This window comes from Bicyclus anynana, chromosome 7 (genome assembly GCF_947172395.1).
Source record: "Bicyclus anynana chromosome 7, ilBicAnyn1.1, whole genome shotgun sequence".
Lineage (NCBI taxonomy): Eukaryota > Metazoa > Arthropoda > Insecta > Lepidoptera > Nymphalidae > Bicyclus > Bicyclus anynana.
The window spans coordinates 13771540-13798115 of record NC_069089.1 but is presented as its reverse complement, the minus strand read 5'-3'; the positions used below and the strand labels follow the sequence as shown (position 1 = coordinate 13798115).

Here is a 26576-nt window from a genome sequence, read left to right as displayed (position 1 = left end):
CTCGTGAATTCTAATGTCTATTAAAGAAAGCTGCCTTTAGGTTTCTTTCATTTAAACTAATAGGTATTAAAGAGGATATCTTTTTTTCTTTGTAAATAAGCTCCAAAACTACTAGATGGTATAAATTCTTTCACACGTAGAAAGCGACATTATCAGCGAGAAACATAGTCTATATTTTATACCGGTATTCTCACGGGAATGGAAACTATGCAATTTCAGAACTTCAAGTGCTGTTACACTTATTACGAGCTTTTGTTAAGAGAGATAAATATATTTTTGTCAAATGTGCTTCTCAAGACCTTTCTTTTGATACCAAATCCTGATTTATTATTACGAATCGTTTGCGTAAATGTGGAACATACACGCTTACATACATACATAGACTGTCAAAATCATTATACTTCCTTTTGGACTAGTCGTAGTCGGATAAAAAACAATTCATTAGTATAACTGATTTTATCGTCAACCAATCTATACGTGATACATGTCTGATAAAAGTGCAGCCAGCAAAATGTAGCGATATTTGATATTTGATAACAATGATTCGATGTCTATTTTACTGTAAAACCAATCAACTGATACATTTTGATTTGGTACACGTGCAGGCGAAAATAAAATGTAACATTTTTTTGGTATAGCAGCGAACAAAGAGTAGGTTATGCAAGAAATTCTTAGGTCTAACAAGGTTCATTAAATTGAATTAGTGTTCGTCAGCAAACACCATTGATCAAGTTATCTCGGCAATCTTAATAAGTAGAAACCTTCATAGTTCCACTATTAGAGTCTCGGCCGAATCTAACAGGTCGTAAGTTCGATTTCCATTCAATAGACTTTTAGAAAAGAAAAGACTTTTACTTTTTAAAACACTAATATTATAAACAGGTAAATATTGTGCTGTCGGGTGTAATCTCGAGATTCACTAAACCGATAATGAAAATTCTTTTATCACTAGAACGCCACGTTATTTGTGAGTATCATAGGTTATATTTGATCCCCGTATTCTAATGGGAACGGAAACTGCGCGAGTGAAACCGCGGCGCGTCTGCTAGTATAATAGATAACGTTATAATAGTACACTGCCCGTGCCGTGATAGCCCAGTGGATATGACCTCTGCCTTCTATTCCGGAAGGTGTGGGTTGAAATCCAGTCCGGGGCATGCAACTCCTCCTCCAACTTTTCAGTTGTGTGCGTTTTAATAAATTATATATCACGTTTCTCAAACGGTGAAGGAAAAACATCATGAGAAAACCTGCATGTGTGTGAAGTCTGCTAATCCGCATTGGGCCAATGTGGTGGACTATTGGCCTAACCCCTCTCATTCTGAGAGGAGACTCGAGCTCAGCAGTGAACCGAATATGGGTTGTTACGGATAATAATACATTAGAGAATCATGTTACAATTTTCTTTACAATCATTGCCTTTCCCTTATCCCTCAAGTGAGATAAGGGAAAGGAGATAATGAAATAGGGTCGACAAAATATGTGAATCTTCTCCATTCGTCTCTATTTCTCATCGACTCATCATCAACTTTCAGTAACAACGACTCACAATACCAAGCCAAACCTTTACTTTTCATTTTTTCTGTCACTGGCGCCACTTTTAGACTTCCTCAATTTCAAACTGAATGATGTTACTGTTTTATTATTTTTACTAAAGCTTAATTTTGACGGCCTCCGTGGCGTGGCGTGGTGGTGGCGTGGTGTAATGTGCGCGGTGGATTTACAAGACGGAGGTTCTGGGTTCGATCCCCGGCTGGGCCGATTGAGGTTTTCTTAATTGGCCCAGGTCTGGCTGGTGGGAACTTTGGCTGTGGCTAGTTACCACGCTACCGATAAAGACGTACCGCCAAGCGATTTACCGTTCCGGTACGATGTCGTGTAGAAACCGAAAGGGGTGTGGATTTTCATGCTCCTCCTAACAAGTTAGCCAGATTCCATCTTAGGTTGCATCATCACTTACCATCAGGTGAGATTGTAATCAAGGGCTAACTTGTAAAGAATATAAAAAAATGAGTTTTCTAGTCAATTATACCGACTTTATAGATGCAGTAGAAGATACACTCATAATATCTACTACTTTATGAAGAAAGTTAAGCCCCATCCGCAATACACGTGTTCTTACTTAAGCCTGCGCCGTTTCCAAGTGGGTGGTAATTGGAAATAATACCGCGAAAGAAATTAATGTGTAACCTTAATTTGAGGAAATTTTCCAAGAGGCTTATTTTATTTTCGTTGTGGAATACAATCGTAATTCTAAAAAAAATATAAAAATTAGTTAATTTTTAAAAGAGATTTCAGTGTAGATATACATGTCACAACACCTATTCCCCTGTAAAGTGTTACTCTGGTTATTGGCGATGGTTTGTCACTTCCCATCAGATAGAACCAGGGGCGTGCTCTTCATAGAGACATAAATTTAGTGCATAGGTACTCTAGAAATGTTGTCTACGATAATACTAATACTTAGTAAAGAATTTAATACAAAAATGCATTTAGCATTTCCAAATGCATACCCTAGCCCAAAAACCTGTGCACTTCACTGAATGAAACATCTGATTTGTTTTAAATTAAAGTCGCAAGCCTGCATACATGTTAACGGTTACCGTGAGGCCACGATCATCATCTCAACTGACATCTCACTGAGACTCTTCTTGAGCCCAAAGTCCAAAGACGCTGTATATGCTTTAATTTGCTGAGGAATTGAACATCCCAGACTATTTGATGCTTCAGCATCAGCTCAGAGTTAGCGGGGACTTAGAAATATTATAGACAATGAGCTGATGATTATTTAAACGCCTTAACAGCACGCTAATTCACTATCTTTGAGGTATGCTAGTTGACATATACGAAATTGAGATCATACGTAATACATGTCATTCTGTGCCTACTGGTGGATATCATACAGTAGGTACATGATATTTTTATAAATTTATTTGATTTTCATTTTAATAGGTTGATACTAAATGCCAAAATAATGAATAGGCCAGCAGCGGGCATCTAAAAGTTGTCAAAGTTAGTTACCTATAAATTTTCAACATTCAAATGTGATAATGACAATGGTGATTCTTCTGAAGTTGTAGCTAAAAACCATGTCGATCTCGTCAGATATCAAGCAATAAAATGACATTGTATTCGGTCTTTTGATTTAAAACCACGATAAGAAATAACCACATATACACAAAGACTGGGGTTTAATATTGTACCACTAAGAAATTTAATATTAATATACCTATAAGGTAAAACGGTTAAGACTAATAATATTAGAGCTTTATAAGAAGCGAGCTTCATGAGTTGCGTATCTCGTGAAGTATTACGAGTAAAGAGGGTAACTAATCTTCTTACGTTGATACGATTCAAATGAATCGAATTATGGCGTTACAGAGTATTCAGAGAACAACCTTAATTACTATATTACATTACGTATGAGTTTTGCATAAGTTTCTAAGTAGCATTGCTCTTTGACTGTGTTTAGAAATTAGACCCAGTTTGGAACAAAACTAAATATTCCGAATTTTTGATTGCAGCGGTTGCCCGAATATCATCATTATCAACTCCTATTTGGTTCACTGTTGAGCACAAGTCTCCTCTCAGAATGAAAAGGGTTAGGCCCTAACAGCATGCTGGCCCAATGCGGATAGGCAGACTTCACACACATAGAGAATTAAGGAAATTCTCAGGTGTGCAGGTTTCCTTACGACGTTTCCCTTCGCCGTTCAAGACACGTTATATTTAATGTAAGTGCACATACGAGTAACTGCTCCGGAGCGGATTCGAACCTACGCCCTCCAATCCAAACCGAAGGTTAAACCAGATTTTATAACTGAGCCGTGAGGAAACCTGCATACCTGATGCAGGTTTCCTCACGATATTTTTCCATATCCGCCATATCCACGAATGCACATAACTGAAAAGTTAAAGGTGCATGCACCGGAGCAGATTCTAACCTACGCCCTCTAAATCGAAGGCAGAGGTCATATCGACCGGGCTATCAAGGCTCTGATTCTCAGTATCGGCAATGATTTCTATATAAGATTAAGTATGGTCTGGTGTTACGATTAGACTTTGTTGTGGCTAGTCAATAGACAGAAAAGACGTTATTAGATTTAGAATTTCGTTTAAGATGCCGTGTAGAAAACAATCCGATATAAAACGTATACTTGACATCGCTCTACGACCGTAAATTACCATCAATACGCAACCCTCATGCGTCTGGAGTTACACCAACAAATATATCCTTTAGACTTGAAAACACCAATACTGCTTCCTGACAGAAATACAAAAATATGCATATCACAAATAAAAGCTATTATTACTAAATATATCAATGCGTCGTTGAACGTTTAATTAAATTATTATTATCGTATTTTTTTCCTAGTACCATGTTCTAACGAAGGTTGGCAACCATAAAAGATAATTGGACAACTGTTTACAGCTCAGTTACTTTCAGCTCATATTACGTCACTGGTGTAAAAATATAACCTAGGGAGAAATAAAGTTATACTGTTACTAAAATGATAACTTATTTTAAGGTCAAATAAAAAAAAAGTATTCATTCTATTTTTAATCAAACTACTTATAATGTAAGTATTTTTTTAATATCAAATATATATATTTTCTTTACCTACATATAAGAAACATTTCCTTTTACATGTACCTACCCGATTTGTTATGGGATGTGTGGGATTTCCACCCTTTTCATCCCATATTAAGGACATATGGGCTGAAAGGGGTTTCAAGGGGTGGAAATCCTACACATAACATAATAATATCTCTTTACCCGATATCCTTTGCTCGACGTCCGTGACGGTGTTACGTTGTGGGAAAATTAATCTAAACTGTTGAACTATCTCTGTCTAACACGATACTATAGAAAGGGAGATATAAAGACAAATTCGTAATTCAAACTGCCAAGCTAATTAATCTATACTACATGATACATACATAATAATATTATGAAGAGGTAAAAAGTCTGTGAGTTTGTGAGGTTCTAAAGGGTAATTTCTAGAACTACTAACTAATTTCTTTATTAAAAATTAAAAATCAAAAAAAATTGGAACGAAACATTTTCATTATCGTTACTAAAAACCTGACTAATTGCAAGTATAAGATTTAGCTATAGAAAGGATCGAATTTTGCAAGGAAAATAATTTGCATTTGATAGAAGAGTTTCTAGTTATATATTATAAATACTACTATTATAAACCTATAGGAAGTAAGAACCTTGTTATAAAAAATAGGTAAAAATAATAACTATTCCGCTTGGACGTAGGTACGTGCTTTAATATGATATAGACAATAGACATCCATAAAGATTCTGGACAAAACATTTAAAACCTAAAAGAATTGGCTTTTCTCCCATCACGAGCACTCTCGTAAAAAACTCATTTATGCCAGTCGCGAGCTATTTTCGTTAACAATGGCCCTGCAGCTTTGTTGATGTCATCTGTCAATTCTATGCACTCGTAGTTTCTCATTTCGACCATGCTACTGACCTTTGTGATGTTTTTCTGTGTGTTCTGTATGTAATCAGGGTAATTAATGTCCCAATGTTGGGCACACCCCTACTCATGAGGTAAGTTGGTTTAAAGTCTATTTATTATGCATAAATCATTATTAACAACCCATATGCAGCTCACTATTGAGCACAAGTCTCCTGCAGAATTAGGGTTAAGCCTTAGTCCACCTCGCTGGTCCAATGCTGATTGGCAGACTTCACACACGTGGAGAATTAAAAAAATCTCAGGTGTGCAGGTTTCCTTACGACGTTTTTCCTTCACCGTTTGAGACAAGTGATATTTAATTTCTTAAAGTGCACACAACTGAAAAGTTGCAGGTGCATGCCCCGGACCGGGTTCGAACCCACACCCTCCGGAATCGGAGGCAGAGGTCATATCCACTGGGCTATCACGGCTCTCATTAAAGTGCACACACGAGTAACTGCTCCGGAGCGGATTCGAACTTATGCCCTCCAATCCAACCAGGTTTTAAATTACGATAATTAATTTTAGTTTTCAACGTCTCTTTTACATGAATGATTCTGATTGTGACGGTCTATATTTGTCTGTTAAAGATTTATACATATTCACATTGTCTTGCGTCATCAAAATCAATAGTTACAAACTATTTATGCAAACTTTGAACAAGTTTTAAATATATCTATTCGTACTTATGGTACATGATTTCAATGGTATCGTGGCTTTATAAAAGGCAGGCATTATAATACTCGTAAAAAGAAAATGTAATATCTGTCTCTAAACTTTACTCTAACTGCTAGCATATTCACTAATTTGGTCTTTATTAACAACCTATTAAAATTAACATCAAATCAACTGAGAAATGTCATCTACCCCCTGTATGATTTCCACGAAAGTTTGTGAGTAGCCGCCTGATGACATTTGTTAGGTTAGGCCTACATATAATCTCAATTTCGTATATTATGTCAACTAACGTACGTCAAAGTTAGCGAATTAGCCTGCTGGACATTTTATGCCTGCTTTCTTTTATTCATCACGAATAAGAAATTCCCTCTGCGTATTTTTCATTACTCAATATTGAATTATACTTTCGAGTGAAATGTCTGACGAATGACTTACGATTTTTTCGCGTCTACCTCACTCACCTCCTCAAATAACGGCTTTTACCTTTCGATTAATTGAATTCACGAACATAAAGGAATCCAGGATTTCTATTATTTCTTTCTTTTACGACTCGAATACACGTGGTGCCGGATATTACGCGCAAAATTAATTTATTTCTCGAGAAAGAACAATATGACTTCAAAATTTTTAAACCATATTACATATTGTTTTATAATCATTACCATTATCAGCTCAATTTTTTTTTCTGATTGTGTGAGTGAGAGTTAAGGCTCCATAATGGGACCGCAGCGGCTTTAGCAGGGCTCAGGACTCCCATTTTACCTGACTGCCAAGAAGGGTAAAAAGAAATGGGCCAAGAAAGAAATTACATTCAACTCCCAAACTCTGGGCTAAGGATTTAAGTGGAAAATTCTTAGAAGAAAGAAAAGCTCAACTCCCAAACTCTGGGCTAAGGATTTAAGTGGAAAATTCTTAGAAGAAAGAAAAGCTGAATATCTAATAGCCTGACCTATAATTCGAACCCAGTTGGCCTATTCACTATTAACCTATTAAATAAACATGAAATCAATTGAGAAGTGTCATCTACTTACTGTATGATATCCACCAGTAGACACCAGATGACAGTTATTACATAGAATCTCAATTTCGTATTATGTCAACTAGCGTAAGTCAAAGATAGTGAATTAGCTTGCACAGGACTTCGGGATCTGAAGCTAAAGGCTACCTAACTAATTAATTTGACTCACATTTAAATGTCACAATGTTACTCTAAATCTTCCTCGAATAAGTAGAGTGCATTTGCCATTGGCGCAATAATGTTATCCAGCCCAGCACATGACTTATTTAGTTGTTTGTCTCAACAATGATCATTAAATATCTAAATAAACGTCCTACGTCTTAGAAATAATCGTTGTGTTATACTTGTACGCTAAAACATAGTATAACATTGTGGTAACGAATGACCTTGTAGAGTTCTCAACTGATCCAAAGACATAAAACACTCTAGGGACGGAACTGCACTTAAAATATGTTAAGTAATTCCGAATGACGCAGTTAAAATAGTCTCGTATTTTTATCGAACGAGCAGTTAGCTCATAACACTTGAATTCTATCGCTAACGCTAATAAAAATTGTATGGGAATGACATACGTTATCGATATCAATCGGTTATGTCACCCGTATTTTTTTTATTTACGAAACGTTAGCGATTGTATAGAAAGAATCGTTGTTAGAGCAGCTGATTTCAAATAATAATAGAGCACTCTCTTGGAAGGTTTTTTATTATATACATATTTTATTTCTAATGGTATATAAGTGCAGGAACTATAAATCGCTTGGTGGTAGTTAAATGACTATCGGTATATCAAAGTCAAAGTCTACCACCAGAACAAAGGTGAGCCAATTCCTTTTTTTCCTTTTATTAACAAAAAAATATATCAATATTCCAGTTCACCTCCAATTAGACGTTAAATATAGATTAGATAAAAGGTACTCGTAAGTAAGTAGCGAAATATAAAATCTAGACTTATTTCCAGGATCATACACGTAGTATAAACTAAATATTTCCAGTCTGTTAACTAAATACGAGTACGTTGCAATCAAATGTTACAAAATATAAGCGATTTAGACGTAACTGAATAAACAATTAAAAACTAGTTAATGGACATATGATAGCGTTATGGCTATAAATTGAATAACAGATTAATTAATTGGTTAACTTGGCAAGTGAGTCAGTTTAAATGAACAAATAATTAAAGCACAGTTTTTCCTTAGGAACGAATTTTTTTTTTCTGTAGATACCTATTGTTTTGTGAATAGGCACAGATAAATGTTTATTGTTATAATATTTACATTTACCTCACTTAGCCGTATTGTGATTATTTTTTCATTACGCTAGAATAAACTCATTGTTTACGTTTTCTTAAGATTTTGTAAACTTTTTAAATAAGTTTTTCTACTTTCAAGAAAATCAGAATACATTCCCTCAGGCAAAATGTGTTTAGTCCTATAGCCACAAGTACCTATCTACCTACATTAGCATTAAAAAAAATATTGTCTAATCATATAAGTAATACCTATCAAATTTTTGATATAAATTTGATTTGATTAGACAATATTTTTAATGCTTGTATATGATTTTTGTTAAGAATGATGGGCTTCATGGAATACAAAAATGGAGGCTGTTGGTGATTTGATGTTAATTATTAGGTTGCTAATATACAACAACAGTTAGTGAATAGGCCGGCTGGAGGAACCGTTTAAATAGGTTGATCCTAAAGATTAATGTTTTGTAAATGTTTAATCTTAGTTATGAATTTCTACAAAGTAGGATTTACCTAAAGAAAACACTTCGTGCTTCTTTGACTTAGAATTATCTTTATTTTGCATTGTTAATGTTTCTTGACTTTTAATGACTTGGTTTACATTCTCGCCATCAGTAATTTATCGTTATACTTAGTATATCTACGTAGTACACAGTTTATACCGCGTTGTAACAGTAGGTACTTACGCCATTAGTTATTGTTCTTTTCAATGCCAGTGATATCAATTTATAATCAACTCGGAAGTTGGAAATTTTTCATTTATTTTTTTTGAATTGAAGTTAATTATTTTTAAAGCGTCATAGTATTAAGGTTCAGAGGTAGGTTCAAGTCCTAATTTCAATCCTTGGAGGTAGTTTGAGAGACCGTCATAGTCAAAGATTTGTGTACGATAGAGAATTAAAGAGTTTGGACTGTGGCTCTGGGAGGCAGCAGGTTCTAAAATTACAAATATTCTAGAAATGTTCAAGAATAAAGCAATATACGAACAAGTTCAGGAATAAGGAATCATATCCTCGGTCGCCAACCAACCAACATAACGTGGCAGCCCATCCAATAAAATAAAGAATTTGAATTTTTTTCTTTCCCTTACAAACAACAGTGTGTGTCTATTATTATTATTATTTTTATCTTAAACAGTAAAACGTTCTCATATCTTAAAGTAAAAGATGTGTTATCTCATGAAATAATACTTCATTGCAATTATGCGAAACTATAATCTGTTTTCAAAAAACTGGCATAGTATACGCTCCAGAACAATATTTTCCATCGTTCCGTTATTTAGGCCAACTGGCTTACACATTACACAGGCGAAAGTCAAGATTGGGGTGGATTATGTCGAGTCACGCAATAGCATTGTTAGGCTACTATTTCTGGTATCTACAATTCGGATGTAAAGAATTCAAAGGCAAGATTGGAGGTAAATCAAGATTTTTGTAACAAAAGAAAGTCGTACCTACACTTCAGCTTCAGAGTATTTTGTTGTTTGAAACGTAACAATAACGTTGATTATATAATGATTTATTTATTTTGCTATCATCCGCGAAAAGTCGACGAACCCATGCGACAACGTCACCCAGGTCCGACAGTTGCAATTGCAAAGAATTCTTTGCAATTGCACGTTGTAGAGTCAACATCTCCTGAGGATGCTCCGGTTTCGGGGTGAAACGTACGTAGAGATTATTTTGTCGGACCTGGGTGACGTTGTCGCATGGGTTCGTCGACTTTTCGCGGATGATAGCAAAATAAATAAATCATTATATAATCATGATGAACTTCCGCAAAGTAACGCCTGCTTCTATCCAATATATAATAACGTTGATGTTATTAAAGGATATCACATTATTATCAGACTTTTAAAGGGCTACTTCAGCCTACTACTTTGTAGGTAAGGTTATTCTTTATAGTAAACTAGCGGACGCCCGCGATTTCGTCCGCGTGAAACTCAATGTAAACTTTCAACTACGAACTACGCTACCCTACCCCTACCCTACTCCTAAACCTACCCCTACCCCACCCTACCCCTACCCCGTTTTCTAATTATTATTAATATGAACTTTATACAATAACAATAAAGCTCGAATTTACTAAGTTTTAGTTAGAAAACATTTGTATTTAGTTAGAAAACATTAGTATGGGAAAAAGAAAAGGGCTATTTTTATAGTTTTTCCGGCAATTATTCGAATTTTTCTCGCCGTAAATACCATCCTAGAACTTCAACGAACATTTTAAAAAAAGAATTGGCCAAATTGGTCCAGGCGTTGTTGAGTTATGCGCTTACCAACGCATTTTGCGATTCATTTTTATATTATAGATAAAGCAGCTTGGATCTGCCGCGCTGTACCAATGAGGGTGGCAAGCTTATGGTGATAATGTTGTCTTTAGGGACCGCTAATGCCTAATATAGACAGACAGTGTGCTTTTGTTGCAAAGGGAACTCAGAAAGGATTCTTGGAAATTGGAAAAGAGAGAGGGAACCTTATACGAAGGTCTGTTTTTTGAAGCTAGAAGGATAAAGTTCAGGCAGATAAAATCGCGGGCGTCTGATAACCGTTTTATATTATTCAGAGGAATTATAGCTTCAATTAACGAAGAAGATTTAGCCGGTTGTAACATGAATGATCCCAAATTGTTACTAACCACAGATATAAGAGGTAACTAGATTTATAAAGTGCTAATTATTTGTATTGAACCCAGCGTACCCAGGGGCGTGGCCTAAATAGCTGTTTAATATCTAGTGAAAAATGAAATGTGTCACCCTTACTTTAGAGTTGAATATTATTTATTCCTTTTGTCACAGAACAAAACAAGGCTGCTAGTACATGCGCGGACACGCTTGCGATGTTCCGCACACCCGGGTGTACGCGGGCCACGCCCCCTTGCTACTTCTATTGCTAAAAGCGTTAGCTTTTAGCGTTGTCTGTTCTGTGTTACTAACTGTAGTTTGATACTGCAGACAGATGTTGATTTAAAATAAATTGTAAGTAATTTGAAACCAAAAGGTTGATTGTTTTATTATGGTTTTTGTAATTTGAATGTTATATTATTAGTTACGGTAGGTTTATAATGCCCTGCACTTCGACAAATGCGTGGGTATCTATTATTATTTATGATATTATAATATCATTTGATTTATATATGCCGATGAAATGATTATAACTTCAAGATATTTTTATTCTAGTTACCTATTCATCTGGTAGAAGAAGAACAAATAAAATTATTATAGATAACAAGTGATTATATAAACGCTAAGCAAATATGCTGTGGAAATTTGATGGTCTTCATTAATTGAAATATTAACATACCTTATTACAGATTATCATCATGAGTGACTAGTTGACTATTGTGGAGAAATAGTAGACAAGGAATATATTTAATACAGCTTCTTATTTGGAGAGTTAACGATACAAATAGATAGTAAACTACCCACGAAAAAGAAACTTTTGATGACTAAAATGTCCTTGTTAAGAATTGCGCCTCGAATAAAACTTAATTTGAGTTTCACAGTAAATAAGTTTTATAATGATAAGTTATCCATTTTCTAGATAATCTAGGGAAACTTGAAAAGGAAAAATTATCAAAAAACCTTGCTCACGAGATTACCGCTTTGTGGACTATTGTGACAACAGTTATTGTTGCGATAATAATTTCAGCGAATAATAGCAAAGCAAAAAGTTCCTGCCAAGCCAATGCACCCTGTTATCGATCTAACTTGTTTGACTAACTTTCTTGTCAACCATGACTTTTGACAAACGCTTCAAACAAAGCCGCAGAGGATCAAACTGTCTGACAAACACGTTTGATTTGACGAAAAGTTTGATTGTTTACGATTAGTCAAAGCTCTCTACGACCCCGTCTGTAGAGCTTTCGCTAATCGCTTATATCTACTGTGGCTTGGCTGTTTGATCAGTGGTCGGATATAGAAGGCGGTTATCATTGATATGGTGAGAGACGCCGCTATTGTGAGGTTCCTCATTCTGTAGTATTCAAGCTCCACATCCAGAGGTCAGGTTTGTTTATACATATAGTTTGTATAATAAATTATCCTACTAATCCTACTAATATTATAAACGCGAAAGTTTGTATGGATGTTTGGATGTTTGTCGCTCTATAACGACTCTACTACTGAATCGATTTAGCTGAAATTTGGAATGGAAATAGATTTTAGTCTAAATTAACACATATGCTACTTTTTGTCCCGAAAAAATCCATGGTTTCCCGAGATTTGCGAAAACTGATGATTTTGATGATATGAATGTTTGTTACTCTTTCACGCCTCAACTACAGAACCGAATTAGTTGAAATTTGGTATTAAGATATATTATAGCCTGGATTAACACATAGACTACTTTTTATCCCGGAAAAATCCATGGTTTCCGAGGGATTTGTGGAAAACTAAATTGCACCCGGACGTCCGCTAGTATAAAATAAATGAAAATTAAAAATGAGAGATAAAAACTATTGTTACTATCTAAAGCTACTCACGCGTCTCGCCTATTGCGCTCGTCCCAGAACTTATCCCAGAAAGTGGATCTGTTTTTGATGCGCAGCACGCTGGTGCTGAGTGTGCGGGGCAGGCTGCCACCGCCACCAGCCACGCCGGTCGCCATGCTGTGCTCTGACGCCGAGCTCTTCGTAATGAAGGTCGGCCCACCGCTCGCACCCAGGCCTTCCGACTGAGACCCCGAACGATGCATTTCGATCGCCCGCCTATTCGAATCTACGTGACACAATAGGCCATTGTCGGTGCCAATTGACCTAATCCTCACACTGTTACTAGATCACTCTGAGCCATTCCAGATCTACTTTCGCCACAATACACATTCAATTCGCTCTCAAGGACTTGTGCCGAAATGCCAATCTAAATGTCAGCCACAACAATTAATTGCAATAACGCGCCGTACAACAAATGTGCCGTATTATAATTTTTTATACAGCATTTATCTCACTTGCGTCCTTATAAATACTAACTGGTGTTTTTATAACTCGCGAACTGTGGTAAACATCACAACAAAATGTAATCAATAAAACAATGCGCTACCGTGTACCGTCAAGGTCCACAGATAACGTTAGGCCGTTTTCATTCAACCCGTTGCCAGCTCCACGTCTAGTACGAATAGTAAACCGGGGCGGACCAGTCGAACCAGTGAATGACCTCGGAGTTCAACCGCGAGCTTCATGCACTCCCCGGTACTGTGACGTTACGAAGACGTCAGTCGTTTAGAAAGGATCACTCAAGGCACGAGGAAAGTGGTTGGTTGTAAAAGTCACATTTTAGGCGGGGGTTTTCGTAGGGCTCGGATCGCAGGCCGCGGAGGCGTGCGGGGGCATGGAGGGGGACGTGTAGCCGGCGCGCCGCGCGGACTGTCAATGGAGCCGCCGCGAGACGGAGCGGCCGCGGGCTCGACTCGGCGCAGAGCTAGCTCCCGCGTCCCACTCGCTCGCCCGGCCAGCGCCGAAGTTACGCGACTTTGGCCGAGGATAAATTTGGCGCTAATGAAAACTGGCGGCAGTGGGCGCCGGTAATCAATGTTCGACGTGGAAATCGAGGGCCAGGCCAGGAAGAATATTATCATCCTCGAGGAGGACTCAGGTGCGTCGCCATCCGCCGCTTTATTGATATTGCGCCTCGAGCTCTTAAGCGTTGGAGATAAGATATCGTATTTAAGATTATCAGTTGTGTATCTCTATAAATAAACTTAATATCGCGAGCAAATTTTTTAATTAGAGAAGAGATTTGTATTTTTATATTTTTTTATGTTACGAATAAACTCAAAACTACTAGCCTGATTTGAGAAAGCCTTTCAGCCATTGAAATCTACATTATCATTATCATTATTACTACATACGCTATCTTTTAGTCCCGTCCCGGTGAAAGCGCAAGCTCCTTCTAGTAAGTGATAAGACCACATCGAATACGTTTTATGGGTCAATAATATAGTTGCGTATAGAAAAAAATATACTAAAAATACTTTGTTTTATGTAATATTACTTTGTGGTGGATCTCATTAAGGCTACTTCGCAGCTAATGGACGCGGTGAGCTGCATTTACGTCCATTGTCGCTATTGTGACGACTGACAAGTGACAATAATCACTGTTAATGGATCCAGAAATCAATTTACTGCTTTGTTTTGGAACTAAATTGAAATCTCAATTCTTTTTGATATATTTCTTAAATAGCACCAATATCCTTTTTCCCTACCGATAAGTTACTACAGTCGTTAAGTCGGAAAATTCGACTGATAAATGCAAATGAACCGAGAAAGCTGATTTTTGGATATGACGTGGGGCCTAACGACTAAGATAATTTTATACTATAGATCAGTTACATCCCTACAAAATCACCGCATAAAGTGATCCGAATAATAGGCTACAACACTGAGCGCACACATGCACAATTTTGTCTTTAATTCCATTATATATTTATGCATACATAGTTTTTACACTTTGTGAAGACGCAAGTCGACATTGTAGATGATATATATATATATATATATATATATATATATATATATATATATATATATATATATAGGTATTACTTGTCTAAACAACGTTCGTTGTTGACCACAACTAACAGTGAGTTGTGTATAAATTTCCTCTTTTGAGCGCTTCATTTTTCATGCGTTAGTAACACACCTAACATCAGGGCCGGCCCGTCCATACGGCGAACGGAGCAGTCGTTCCAGGCGCCAAATCCTAGAGAGCGCCTAAATGATAATCCTAGTCATCCCAGAGTTTGATCGAGATCTCCGCGTTCCATTCTTACTTTACACTCATAATTTGGTATAGGTATCTTATTAGGATTAGGCATATTATTAGGAGTAAACTGGAGAGGCGCCATAATTGGATCTCGCTCCATTTTAAAATTTACTTCGGGCCGGCGCTGCCTAACAGTATTTAATATCATTGCACAAGAACTGATAATGCGTCGAAACAGGACAACATTCAATAAAGGAGCGAGAGTAAGAAATATACTTATGCTAAGTGGGTTTAGTTATTTGCTTGCCACTTTAACCACGCGTTTGTTTGTTTGTTCATACGGTCATAGAGTGGTTAGCTTTTAAATAATAATGTAGTACTAGTCTTTATTCCGCAGTCCGTTTTTCTGTAATGAAGTTTTCAGTATAACATTGTTAATTTCGATAAATACTCCAAAGTATATTTCTGTATTTAATATTTTTATGTAAGTACATGGTTTTGTAAAAGGCAAATGCATTAACAAACCTTTAGATTACCAGAAATTTTAGAACTGTTTTGGTCCTTTGTAAATTGTAAAGTAAATTTACAAATAGCAAGTAACGTAGTTTCCAGATTAGGTAAGCATGATGACAATTTTTAAATTGTATAAAAATTAAGAGTATGCTAATAGTAAAGCAATTTTGTAGAAGGACAGAAAATACAGGTATATACGGTTATATTTGGCGACGGTGCCACGAAGCGTTCAAAAACGCTCAATACTAAATAGCACCAATGAATGCGATCCATGAAATCGTTAGAATTGTATGTACGTTCGAAGAAATTCACAAATATCTTTGTGATTTGCGTATACTTCAAAACCATTAGCTTTTAGCGTTGTCTGTTCATACGATAAAAATGTCGTATTAAAAGCAAGGAAGCTCAAATTGTACATTTTTTATTTTTATACATTAAAAGATTATTCATTGATTTTAAAATATATTTTATTTTATAAACATGCCGACAGTCTTTGTTTTTGACGTGACAACGTCTTATAATTCGATGGAGCCGGCTACACACTCAAAAAAAGAGGACTTCATACGTCGTTCCCTCCCTCTAGGGTTGCCAACTTTTTTTACAAGAAATAAAGTATATTCGTGTCTATGAAGATTATTATACTTATTTTAGAAAAACGAACATTTTCTTTTGAAAAATGCAACCATTCCGTCAGTATTTTCTTATGACGTTGTAACGTTCAACTATCGTCAGTAAATCGACTTTACAGACAACCGTTTTTTTTGTATTAGTTAACTTGGCCTTATTTACGCGAATGTGTCATAATAATCAATATGTTTAAACCAAGTTATCATACCCATTCTCAAGTTTACGTAAAAGTACGTTTTAAGCAGTGTCTGAGGAGGACATCTATGCTAATATTATAAAGCTGAAGAGTTTGTTTCTTTGTTTGCTTGAACGCGCTAATCTCAGGAACTACTGGTCCGATTTGAAAAATTATTTCAGTATTAGATAGCCTATTTATCGTGAAAGGCTATAGACTATATATTATCCGTATTCCTACGGGAACGAGAACCACGCGAGTGAAACCGCGCGACAACAGCTAGTAACAAATAACTTGAAGAATGCTGTAACAACAGCCGGATCATCGTTCAATAAATACGCATTTAAAAACATCGACGCCGTGTAAAATACATATTTACTTATTCTTTACTTATACTCTAAGGTATAATATAAGATAATTATATAGGTAAATAACAGAACAATAACAACGACAAATAAAAAACAACACGCAAGACGAGACAAAAAAATGCTGCAACACAACAAACAAAACCGGGGGTATTCTTATAAATAAAGGGTGAAATTATAGATGCGGTCAGCGGGGCCCTGAGTTGGGGTCTGTGGTGAGAGTCGAGTAATATATGACAGATGTATTTGATCTAGCGCGTTGACTTTGTTAACACGTTGTTTTGACGGCCTCCGTGGCGCAGTGGTATACGCGGCGGATTTACAAAACGGAGGTCCTGGGTCCGATTCAGATTGGAATTTTCTTAATTGGTCCAGGTCTGGCTGGTGGGAGGCTTCGGCTGTGGCTAGTTACCACCCTACCGGCAAAGACGTACCGCCAAGCTATTTAGCGTTCCGGTACGATGTCGTTTAGAAACCGAAAGGAGTGTGGATTTTCATCCTCCTCCCAACAAGTTAGCCCGCTTCCATCTTAGACTGCATCATCACTTACCATCAGGTGATATTGATATTTTTTTTTTTTTAATTTTTTTGTTTCGTTTGCCAATAAAACAAGTAAAAAATTTCGAAATAAAATTATCATCTTCTTGTTTTAATTTCACGTGTGATCAGATCAGTCTGTCTTCCAATTTTATGCACTTCTTTATTATCTACATTATTTTTATATTTGTTTTAATTTCGTTGCTGTTGCATATTTTAAATTCATATTATATGCAGTTTCCTACCATCTTAAAAAATAAATATATAATCTGTATAATGTATAGTCTATATTATAATATCTTGTGTTTTTCCATCGTTTTTGTATTAACATTGAGCATAGGTATTTTACCTATTTAACTACATTATTTGAGTTTTGGTATATGATTTGCTATAGCTAAAGTATTAGCATAAATTATAGCAATTTTTCCGTTTGTGTAATTCTGTAAGCTCCCTTAATGGGACCTCAGCAGCATCACCAATGCTTTGCTGGTTCCTAAGAAGTTTGTTTACCTGCCCCTATTATATTAGGATTGATAGGAAATACCACACTGACCGCTTCCAAAATTTCACCCTATATTATAAAGACTAGTGCAAGCTATAGTATACCATGCCATACAAGTGAACAAAAAACCAGTGTAAACAAGCGGTCATGCTTATATGTGCACCGATAACAATACATACGCTCTGTCGAGCTGAGCCGCCTCGACCTCCTTGAATCTGTAAGCAATTAAAATATATGGAAAAGAAAGTAAGTTTGCAGATTTCAAACACCTAAGCAGAGTTAGGTCACGCGTACACGTTAATGCAGGATTTAGGTAATGACCACACCTTGCGTAAAGTCAGTCTTAGTAAGCGTTAATTGGCAGGCTTACGTTTTTCTATAATTATAATATTGAACTTGCTGAGCCCTTAAGAGTCGAACACCAGAAATAGTAGCCCTTGGAGGAGCTCTAGCTTAAAACAATGATATTTGTCAATACGAACACACTAAGGACAAAACTCATTATATCGCCTCGAATACAGACCGGCTTCGTATCACATGGCCGTCCACCCGTCGATGCCAAGCTTACCGCTCGGTAGTTGCGCGCTTACGTATATAAGGTTTGAGATATGGTGGACATTTTTGGGTAGATATTTTAGTCAAGTTGAAAACTTGTCCTGTACCTCTCTTAATGCTACCATGACACTGAACAGGGGTCATGTGCTGTTCTGGAGAGTAGTAGTAACTTTTGTTTTTTGCAATATAAATCTAATCTAATTATATTCAATAGCATAAGAGAGGAACAGGACAAGCTTTCAACTTGCCTCAAATACTTACCCAAAAAAGTTGACCAGTTTTCGAAGCGATACGAAGTGACGTAATTGCGTAAAGGTGAGAGGTATGCGCGGAAACTTGTTTCGAAGCGAGGCGTTTCCGTTACGTGTGCGAGGTGTTATAATGAGTTTTGACCTTAAAACTAAAAAGTAAGCTGACATTACGTAAGGTATGGTCTCTCATAGCGTCACAACGATACCGTGGTCTGTGCTGATCGTGTAGTGGCAGGCTTGTGGTAGCTTGGCATTGGGTTATGTCGTATTGGTTACGCTTTGTGTAGAAGCCGCTGAGGGTTGGTACGTATACTGGCTGTAGGTACTGTGTCGTGCAGTCAATTCAAACTATTGTGATGCATAACGGCCCACTCAAGAACAATGCCTCCTTCTTTATAGGAGACGAAATATGGAGCTTAGACCCACCACACTGCCGAAGTGCATGTTGGCAGACCATATCTTTCTGTCTGTCTGATATTATTCATAATAAACAATGACCGAGAACGACCGGTTTATTGTGTTCTCCGAGGCACGGGGGTGTAACAACACGAATTTCACAACGCTGAAATTTTTTATTGAAAATATCTTCGACCCAGGGACTCGAACCCAGGACCTCGTCATCAAATCCACATTTTTTTACATTGGCTAACGACTGGGCCAACGAATAAACGGTAGAGAAATGATAAAAGTTTCATTATTTTTCCTAAAATAATAATAAATAGTATAAAATGTATGTACTATTAAGTTTATTCTAACAATATACGTTTTTCAGAATCTCTCGAAAATATTGTGCCTACCGATCAGAAAATTCCTCAACTGTTCCTTATCAAACTAAACCGGTAGGGTTAATTAAAAGATGAAACGGAGGGCGGGTTGAATGGATACCGAATATCCGTCAAACCCTTCCCCGGACCGCCGGATATACGACCGTAGGCGTGACCGAATATCCGGGATTCTACGGCCAACCTATTCAACGCTATTCGTTAATCAACAAATCGTTATAAATAGTAGATACGTTATATTACGTTAATGATTGTTACTTCGCATATTTAGTGAGCCGTGATAGCCCACTGGATATGACCTCTGCCCCCGATCCCGGAGGTTGTGGGTTCGAATCCGGTCCGGGGCATGCACCTCCAACCAACCAACAGTTGTGTGCGTTTTAAGTAATTAAATATCACGTGTCTCAAACGGTTTTTGAAAATTTCTCTGCGTGTGTGAAGTCTGCCAATCCGCATTGGGCGAGCGTGGTGGACTATTGGCCTAACCCCTCTCGTTCTGAGAGTAGACTTGAGCTCAGCAGTAAGCCGAATATGGGTTGATAATGATATTTTGTGTAGCTAGATTGTCCGTTCTTTTATTAGATTAATAAATAATAATTAATGAATTAATAATTATTTTTTTACATTCAAAAACGTTATTATAAGCGTAAGAGTCAGTATATCCTCTCATGACTATAGTCACTTTTATGACTATACTCGTTTATGAACCACTATACCTAATTATTATCTATACTAAATATTATAAAGCTGAAGAGTTTGTTTGTTTGTTTGTTTGATTGAACGCGCTAATCTCAGGAACTACTGGTCCGATTTGAAAAATTCTTTTAGTGTTAGATAGCCCATTTATCGAGGAAGGCTATAGACTATATGTTATCCCCGTATTCCTACGGGAACAGGAACCACGCGGGTGAAACCGCGCGGCGTCAGCTAGTGTAACATGAAATTATAAAGTGTGTACTCTGTGTGTAACAGTTAATCAATCTTTAAAGTTCGCACACATTTCAGGAGGGCCATCACTTAATTGAATGCTTATCAAAATCAGTGACCTCTTTAGTATCAATAGTATCGATGTGGAAAATCAGAACGTATTTCATGTTATATTATAAAGCGATATACAAGTTGATGAAATAAGAAGATATCCCGCAAGTGGAAAGTCATCACTTATGTTAGGAACTCGTTCTATAATAATTCATTTTACGTAAAATGGCATATGTATTAACGTTATTTTAACGAAACATCGTTATTTACGTAACTTCGTTAAAATAATCATGTTAAATGATCGTAGACACAAAAAACATTATCACTTGTTGTAAAATGGCGTAATTTATGTAATTTCGTTGAAATAACTATATTAGTTGATTACAAAAATGAAAATACGACGTAAAACGATGCAGTAACTTATTATTTGAATGGAACACCGAGTTTACATAATAAGGCCGCTGATCATGTTCCGTGGTGCATTAATATGCGGGGTAGATTTACAAAACGAAGGTCCCTGGCTGCGCCGATTGAGGTTTTCTTAATTGATCCAGGTCTGGCTGGTGGGAGGCTTCTGCCGTGGTTAGTTAGTTACCACGTCAAAGACGTACCGCCCAGCAATTTAGCGTTCCGGTACGATGTCGTGTAAATTATAGTTAAAGGCTTACTTGTAAAGAATTAAAAAAAAATGAGTCTGCAATGGAACATTAAAATAGGCAGTTCATAATGAAAATCTTAATTTAGTCACTAATTTATTTTAACTTTTGTAATAACAATGTGATTTAGTGAAACACACAGTGTAAAGCAAGTGTTTGTGCTACTTGAGCATCAGTGTGCCTAGTGGGAGTTTTCAATATTTTCATACTGATACTATCACGTTAACGTAAACGCTAATTTATATGGAATTGAAAGAGTTGTGCAGTAGTGCCACTAGATGGCGCTATTTCAATTCCTTAAAAAATCACGTTTACGTTGACGCGATAGTACCAGTATCAAACTGCCACTAGGCCCTCAGGTTGACCGATGCGTTCTTGATTGTGCTAAGAGTTTGCATCATCTAATCTATCTAGACACGAATACGTCAACTTTGAAAAGCAAAGCGCAACGCTTGTGAATTATGTCTGACGCTTTAGGTATTTAAGCAGTACAGTAATTGTATGATTTTAAGGTTTTACAAAGAGCTCTGCCTCATTAAGATGCCATGGCGACGTCGCCAGCGGCGCAGGCCTGGTTACTTCTTGCATCCGAAGGTCGCCAAATCGAGTGGACATGGCGTCTCGACAGACAGTGCGTTTACATCGTCAGGAATGGACGTAGAAGAAATCGCACTAGTATATAATTATAATAGGGATAAGTCAGTTTTTTTTAATTAGATATAAATGAATATGCTAAATGGTAAAGCAATTTTGTAAAAGTAATAAGGTATCTGCAATCATACTTTCGGAGATATGGGGATTTAAAGTGTCGATTTTGCGGCACTGCCACGGATCACTAAAAAACGTTCCATACTAAATGGCCCTCAAGAATGACGTCGTCGGTTAGTGAGATCGTAAGATTTGTATAGGAGTTTAAACAAAATTACTTAAAAATATCTTTGTTATTTGAGCTTATATGTTTATCCTTCATTAAATGATTAAATGAAAGTTGTCATATTGAATGTAAGTAAACTAAAACTGTTGCTTGGACGACATGTCTACCACCAATATATACCTACGCGCGCGCGCTTGGTTCCTGGCATGGTCGTCAAGTCGACCACGCGCTCCCAATCGATTTACAATTTTATTTCAAATTAAATAGAGATAACTTTCGTATGAATTGAATATGAGGTTATTCTGTAATAAATTTCGAGAGTTTTGCAAAGTCAAACTCATTCATTTTTGAACGAAATTTTTTTATCGATTTTAAAACATTATTTATTTTATAAAAATCCAGACAAATTTGGTATTAATTAGTTAATATTGACCATAAATAGGTAATGTCTCATAAAAGTGTATGTATTCAAAGCTATTGCCATTAAATTGTAGTAAATTCGAAAAAAAAAGAAAAACACCGTGACAGCCCAGTGAATATGACTTCTGCCTTCGATTCGGAGGGCGTAGGTTCGAATCTGGTCCGGGACATGCACCTCCAACGTTTCAGTTATGTGCATTTTAAGAAATTAAATAATATCACGTGTATCAAACGGTGAAGGAAAAACATCCTGAGGAAACCTGAATACCACAAAATTCTCTAAGCGCGTTAAGTCTGCCAATTCACTTTGTGCTAGCATAGTGGACTAGTGGCCTAACGCTTCTCATTCTTAAAGGAGACTCGTGCTCAACAGTGAGCTGGTGATGATGATGATGATAAAATTTGAAAACCATTGAGGTAGCAGGTAGAAAGAAACCACATTATGCCTCCGTACTTAGTGTTTTTCAGATAGGATGGGTGCGGTGACAGTTCGTTTCACTATTGAAAGTTTGCCGCGATTCACGATAATAGTACGTATTATTAACATCATAAGGCAACTGTCACCGTACCCATGCTATCTGAAAAACACTTTAATATACTTGTAATGAGACGGTACAATATTATCAGTCATAGATTAAGTTAATTTCGACCATATCTAGACGATTGATTGTAATTCCATTTAATCATCTTTATTTTCCATTAAAAATGATTGATTATAATGAATCTGTCTAGGCTAGAGCATAGAGCTTCATTACGTGATATTTCAGATATTGTGGAGAATTATTTTTACGTCCAATTTAAATATAAACAGTCAATAAGATATTAAAATTTGCTTAGTCAGAAAAGTAGCATATGTAGACACTTTTTTTTAAATACCGCTTTTTGTTCTGCTGATATTTTTTTACGGTCCACATTAATCTAAGTAATTTCATTGTACACAGACACTCAGTTTTACTTTTATACTAATATTTTATACTAATATTACAAAGTTAAAGAGTTTGTTTGTTTGATTGAACGCGCTAATCTCAGGAACTACTGGCCCGATTTGAAAAATGTTTTCAGTGTTACATAGCCCATTTATCGAGGAAGGCTAAAGGCTAAATATTATCCCCGTATTCATACGGGAACGGGAAACACGCGGGTGAAACCGCGTGGCTTCAGCTAGTTTATTATATAAAAAACATTAATAATTTTAAAAATGATATCAAACAATATTAGTGTTGTTTATGCAATTTTATTCAATAGCAAATTTTATGGAATGATTTTTTACATTATTATTCTTTAAAATATTCCTATAGAAGTTTGGCTATATAATATAAGTTCTAGATATAACAGTATAATATATCATATAACTATGACGTGTTAAATGGAAACAACAAAGCTCAATCTAACTTGCCGATAGAAGTTTAGTTAGGTTCCTAAATGTTCAGTACAGCTGTGACCGCATATTTCAGGATCTCGAAGTGTGTGGAATGTAATAATTCATCATTATAACTTCAACACGTTGGTTTTACACCCATCTATACTAATATTATAAGGCTGAAGAGTTTGTGTGTTTGATTGAACGCGCTAATCTCAGGAACTACTGGTCCGATTTGAAAAATTATTTCAGAGTTAGATAGCCCATTTATCGAGCTAGGCTATATATTATCCCCGTATTCCTACGGGAACGGGAACCACGCGGGTGAAACCGCGCGGCGTCAGCTAGTTGCTTAATAAGAAAGGAGGATGGCGAAAGTGGGAGTCACACTCAGAAGTGTCGTACACTCATACATTTGTATTAATTAAAACTATTATTTTATAAGATGCTTGTAAAAAAAATATTGAGATTTTACAGAACGGGAATCAAAATTACTTGTATACTTAGCATAGTAAAATTGTTCTACTTGTTGCCTGAGACCGAAAAAATAAATAAAATAAAATAATAAAATTTACATTTATTCGTATGCATACACAGGGTACCTTCTAATTTTAAGGTATATCTTTTTTCTCCCTGCTTTTCAAGATTAGTTACCATTTGCTTTTTTCTTAATTTAATCACGATTGACAACTATTATTGGGTTTCCAATAGATACGCTACTTGTATCTGCTAGTCCTAAAATACATGCAACCTCGCCATTCTTTATTGCATTTCTAGCTTTTCATTTTACGAAAAACCCGGTGCTTATTTTACCTGGCATCATCATACTATCAAAACATTCATCTGACATGTTTAGATAGTAATGTTTTTCGATATTATTTCTGATTGCACTGTTATAATATTAGGTAGGATAACACCAATGTAGCCGCGAGTAGGCGAGAAGCGATGTGTTTACGTTCAGTTGGTATACAGTAACTCTGCCCTATTTACGTTAAAGATGTAGCCCGTAAGATATTTTGCCTGTATTGATTTCTCTATTTGCTAGAACTCTTTTGTGTGTAGTGTATTTTGATTGCGTGTAAAGACTTGTACTAGTTATCTATGTAGGTTTATGTAGGGAGACATTGACACTATTTATTCGTAGACATGTAACTATAAGCTAAGAATAAATGTTATTTTAACAACGCATAGAAATATTATATTTAAAACTTTATGGTTCTTGAGTAAAATTTTCAAAATATATAAATGAATATATTCACTTCTTAAATGAACCAACGAAAAATATTTAAATGAGTATTTTACGTCTGCTAAGAAGGGTTATGTTATTCGTGTGTATTATATGTGGGTATGCAACTATGTAATATTATTCTTTATAACACATATGCCGTAATGTAAAGTAAAATTCACATGTGCGGTGATGTAATATAAAACCTTTAACGTCCGTCTAAAAACAAACGGTATTTTTTTAAATCTTGGCAAATAGTTTTTTGACAGAAAAGTGCTTAACAGTTTATGAATAAAATTAACTTTGTAAATAAACCGCTGAACGGATTTACGTATTTAAGATTTCGTTATTCTAGTCAACAAATCAATTATTGTTCAGGTTAAGGGTGAGGTTTACTTGGTGATCTTAAAACCTTGCCGATTACAGAATTCTATGTGTTATTATCAGTAAGACAATGATCATCTTCACTGGCACAAGAGCTAATTCTCGAAACAAATTTACTGGCTCAGATTTAGGGCCAGGTTCAGTAAGTTATCCTGTAAGGTTATGTGTAACTTGTGTGCGTTAATATCATTGGAATAAGGCTTAACTTTCGCTGGCAATTAAGCTGTAACTTTTGACTGTGAACTTGGGTGACATTACCAAACCGGTATCGTATCACGTTCAGTAAGTTATCTTGTAAGGTTGTGTGTATAGGATTATGTGCGTTATTAACAGTAAAATAAGGCTCACCTTTCGCTGGCAATGGAGCTGTTCCTCGACATGGACTTGGGTGACATTTCGAAGTCGGAATCGGATCGGTAGAGGAAGGACTCGCGGCGCTGCGGCATGGACTGGAGCACCAGCGCGGCGGAGGGCGATCCCCCTTCGAGGGGGGAGCGCGCACCCCCCGCGCCGCCGCCGGCACCCCCGCCATTCTCCACATCGAAGCTGGAACAAAGGACAAAGGATTAACAACTTAACAACTCCAATATAACACGATACCCAACACTTTTAAGGTACCCCTATAGAAGTGGAAATCTTTCAAGGTATTAATTGCTTAACGAGTATTTACATTTCAACGCTCTCATCCATAAAGCTTCTAGCAGAAGTCAATAGACAATAGAGTTTTTAAAAACAACATTACTAAATGATTTCTAAACGTAAAAGGGTGAATGAAATTGAATCTTAACGGCTTATAATTTATAATTTATGACGTAAACTAATCCTTTCATAAGACACTAATTAAATTTGCCAAAAGGGGATTATCGTATCTATTACGTAAATATAATGATTAATTAATACATTTTAGTGCAAATTTTAGTTAATATGTTATGTTAACAATCTTGAAGTAATTAACTTAATAATAATGCTGTTTTAAATATAATCAAAACATTTTTTCGACATAGGATAAATTAATATTGTTAATTATAGATATGTCAATTTAGTTTCGCGTTTTGTTAAAGTTTTGTAAATAAAAGTAAATGAATAATCCAATCTGGAAAATGAATAATCCAATCTGGATTATTCATTTAGTCATTAGTCAAAGGTTAATTAATTTTGTCAAACATGCCTAAAAGTATGAAATTTTTGGGAAATTGTACGTGACGTATAGTAAGCTTCATGACGTTTTTGTAATCTATAGGTATGTCTTT

General features: G+C 36.1%; 1 protein-coding gene across 12 annotated transcripts in view; it reads right to left on the bottom strand.

The window, feature by feature from the left end:
* The window catches only part of LOC112044075 (cAMP-specific 3',5'-cyclic phosphodiesterase), a 629441-nt gene that overhangs the window by 135498 nt on the left and 467367 nt on the right, over window positions 1-26576 (bottom strand). For 10 of the 12 annotated variants that reach the window (XM_052882556.1, XM_052882561.1, XM_052882560.1 and 7 more), the window contains 2 exons: window positions 25675-25872; window positions 18021-18056 (listed from right to left, as the gene is read on the bottom strand). In XM_052882556.1, coding sequence (XP_052738516.1) covers window positions 18021-18056; window positions 25675-25872 — 234 coding nt within the window. Of the gene's footprint in view, window positions 1-12904; window positions 14141-18020; window positions 18057-25674; window positions 25873-26576 lie in introns of those variants that run through there. The other 2 variants (XM_024079812.2, XM_052882564.1) reach the window with 2 other exon arrangements.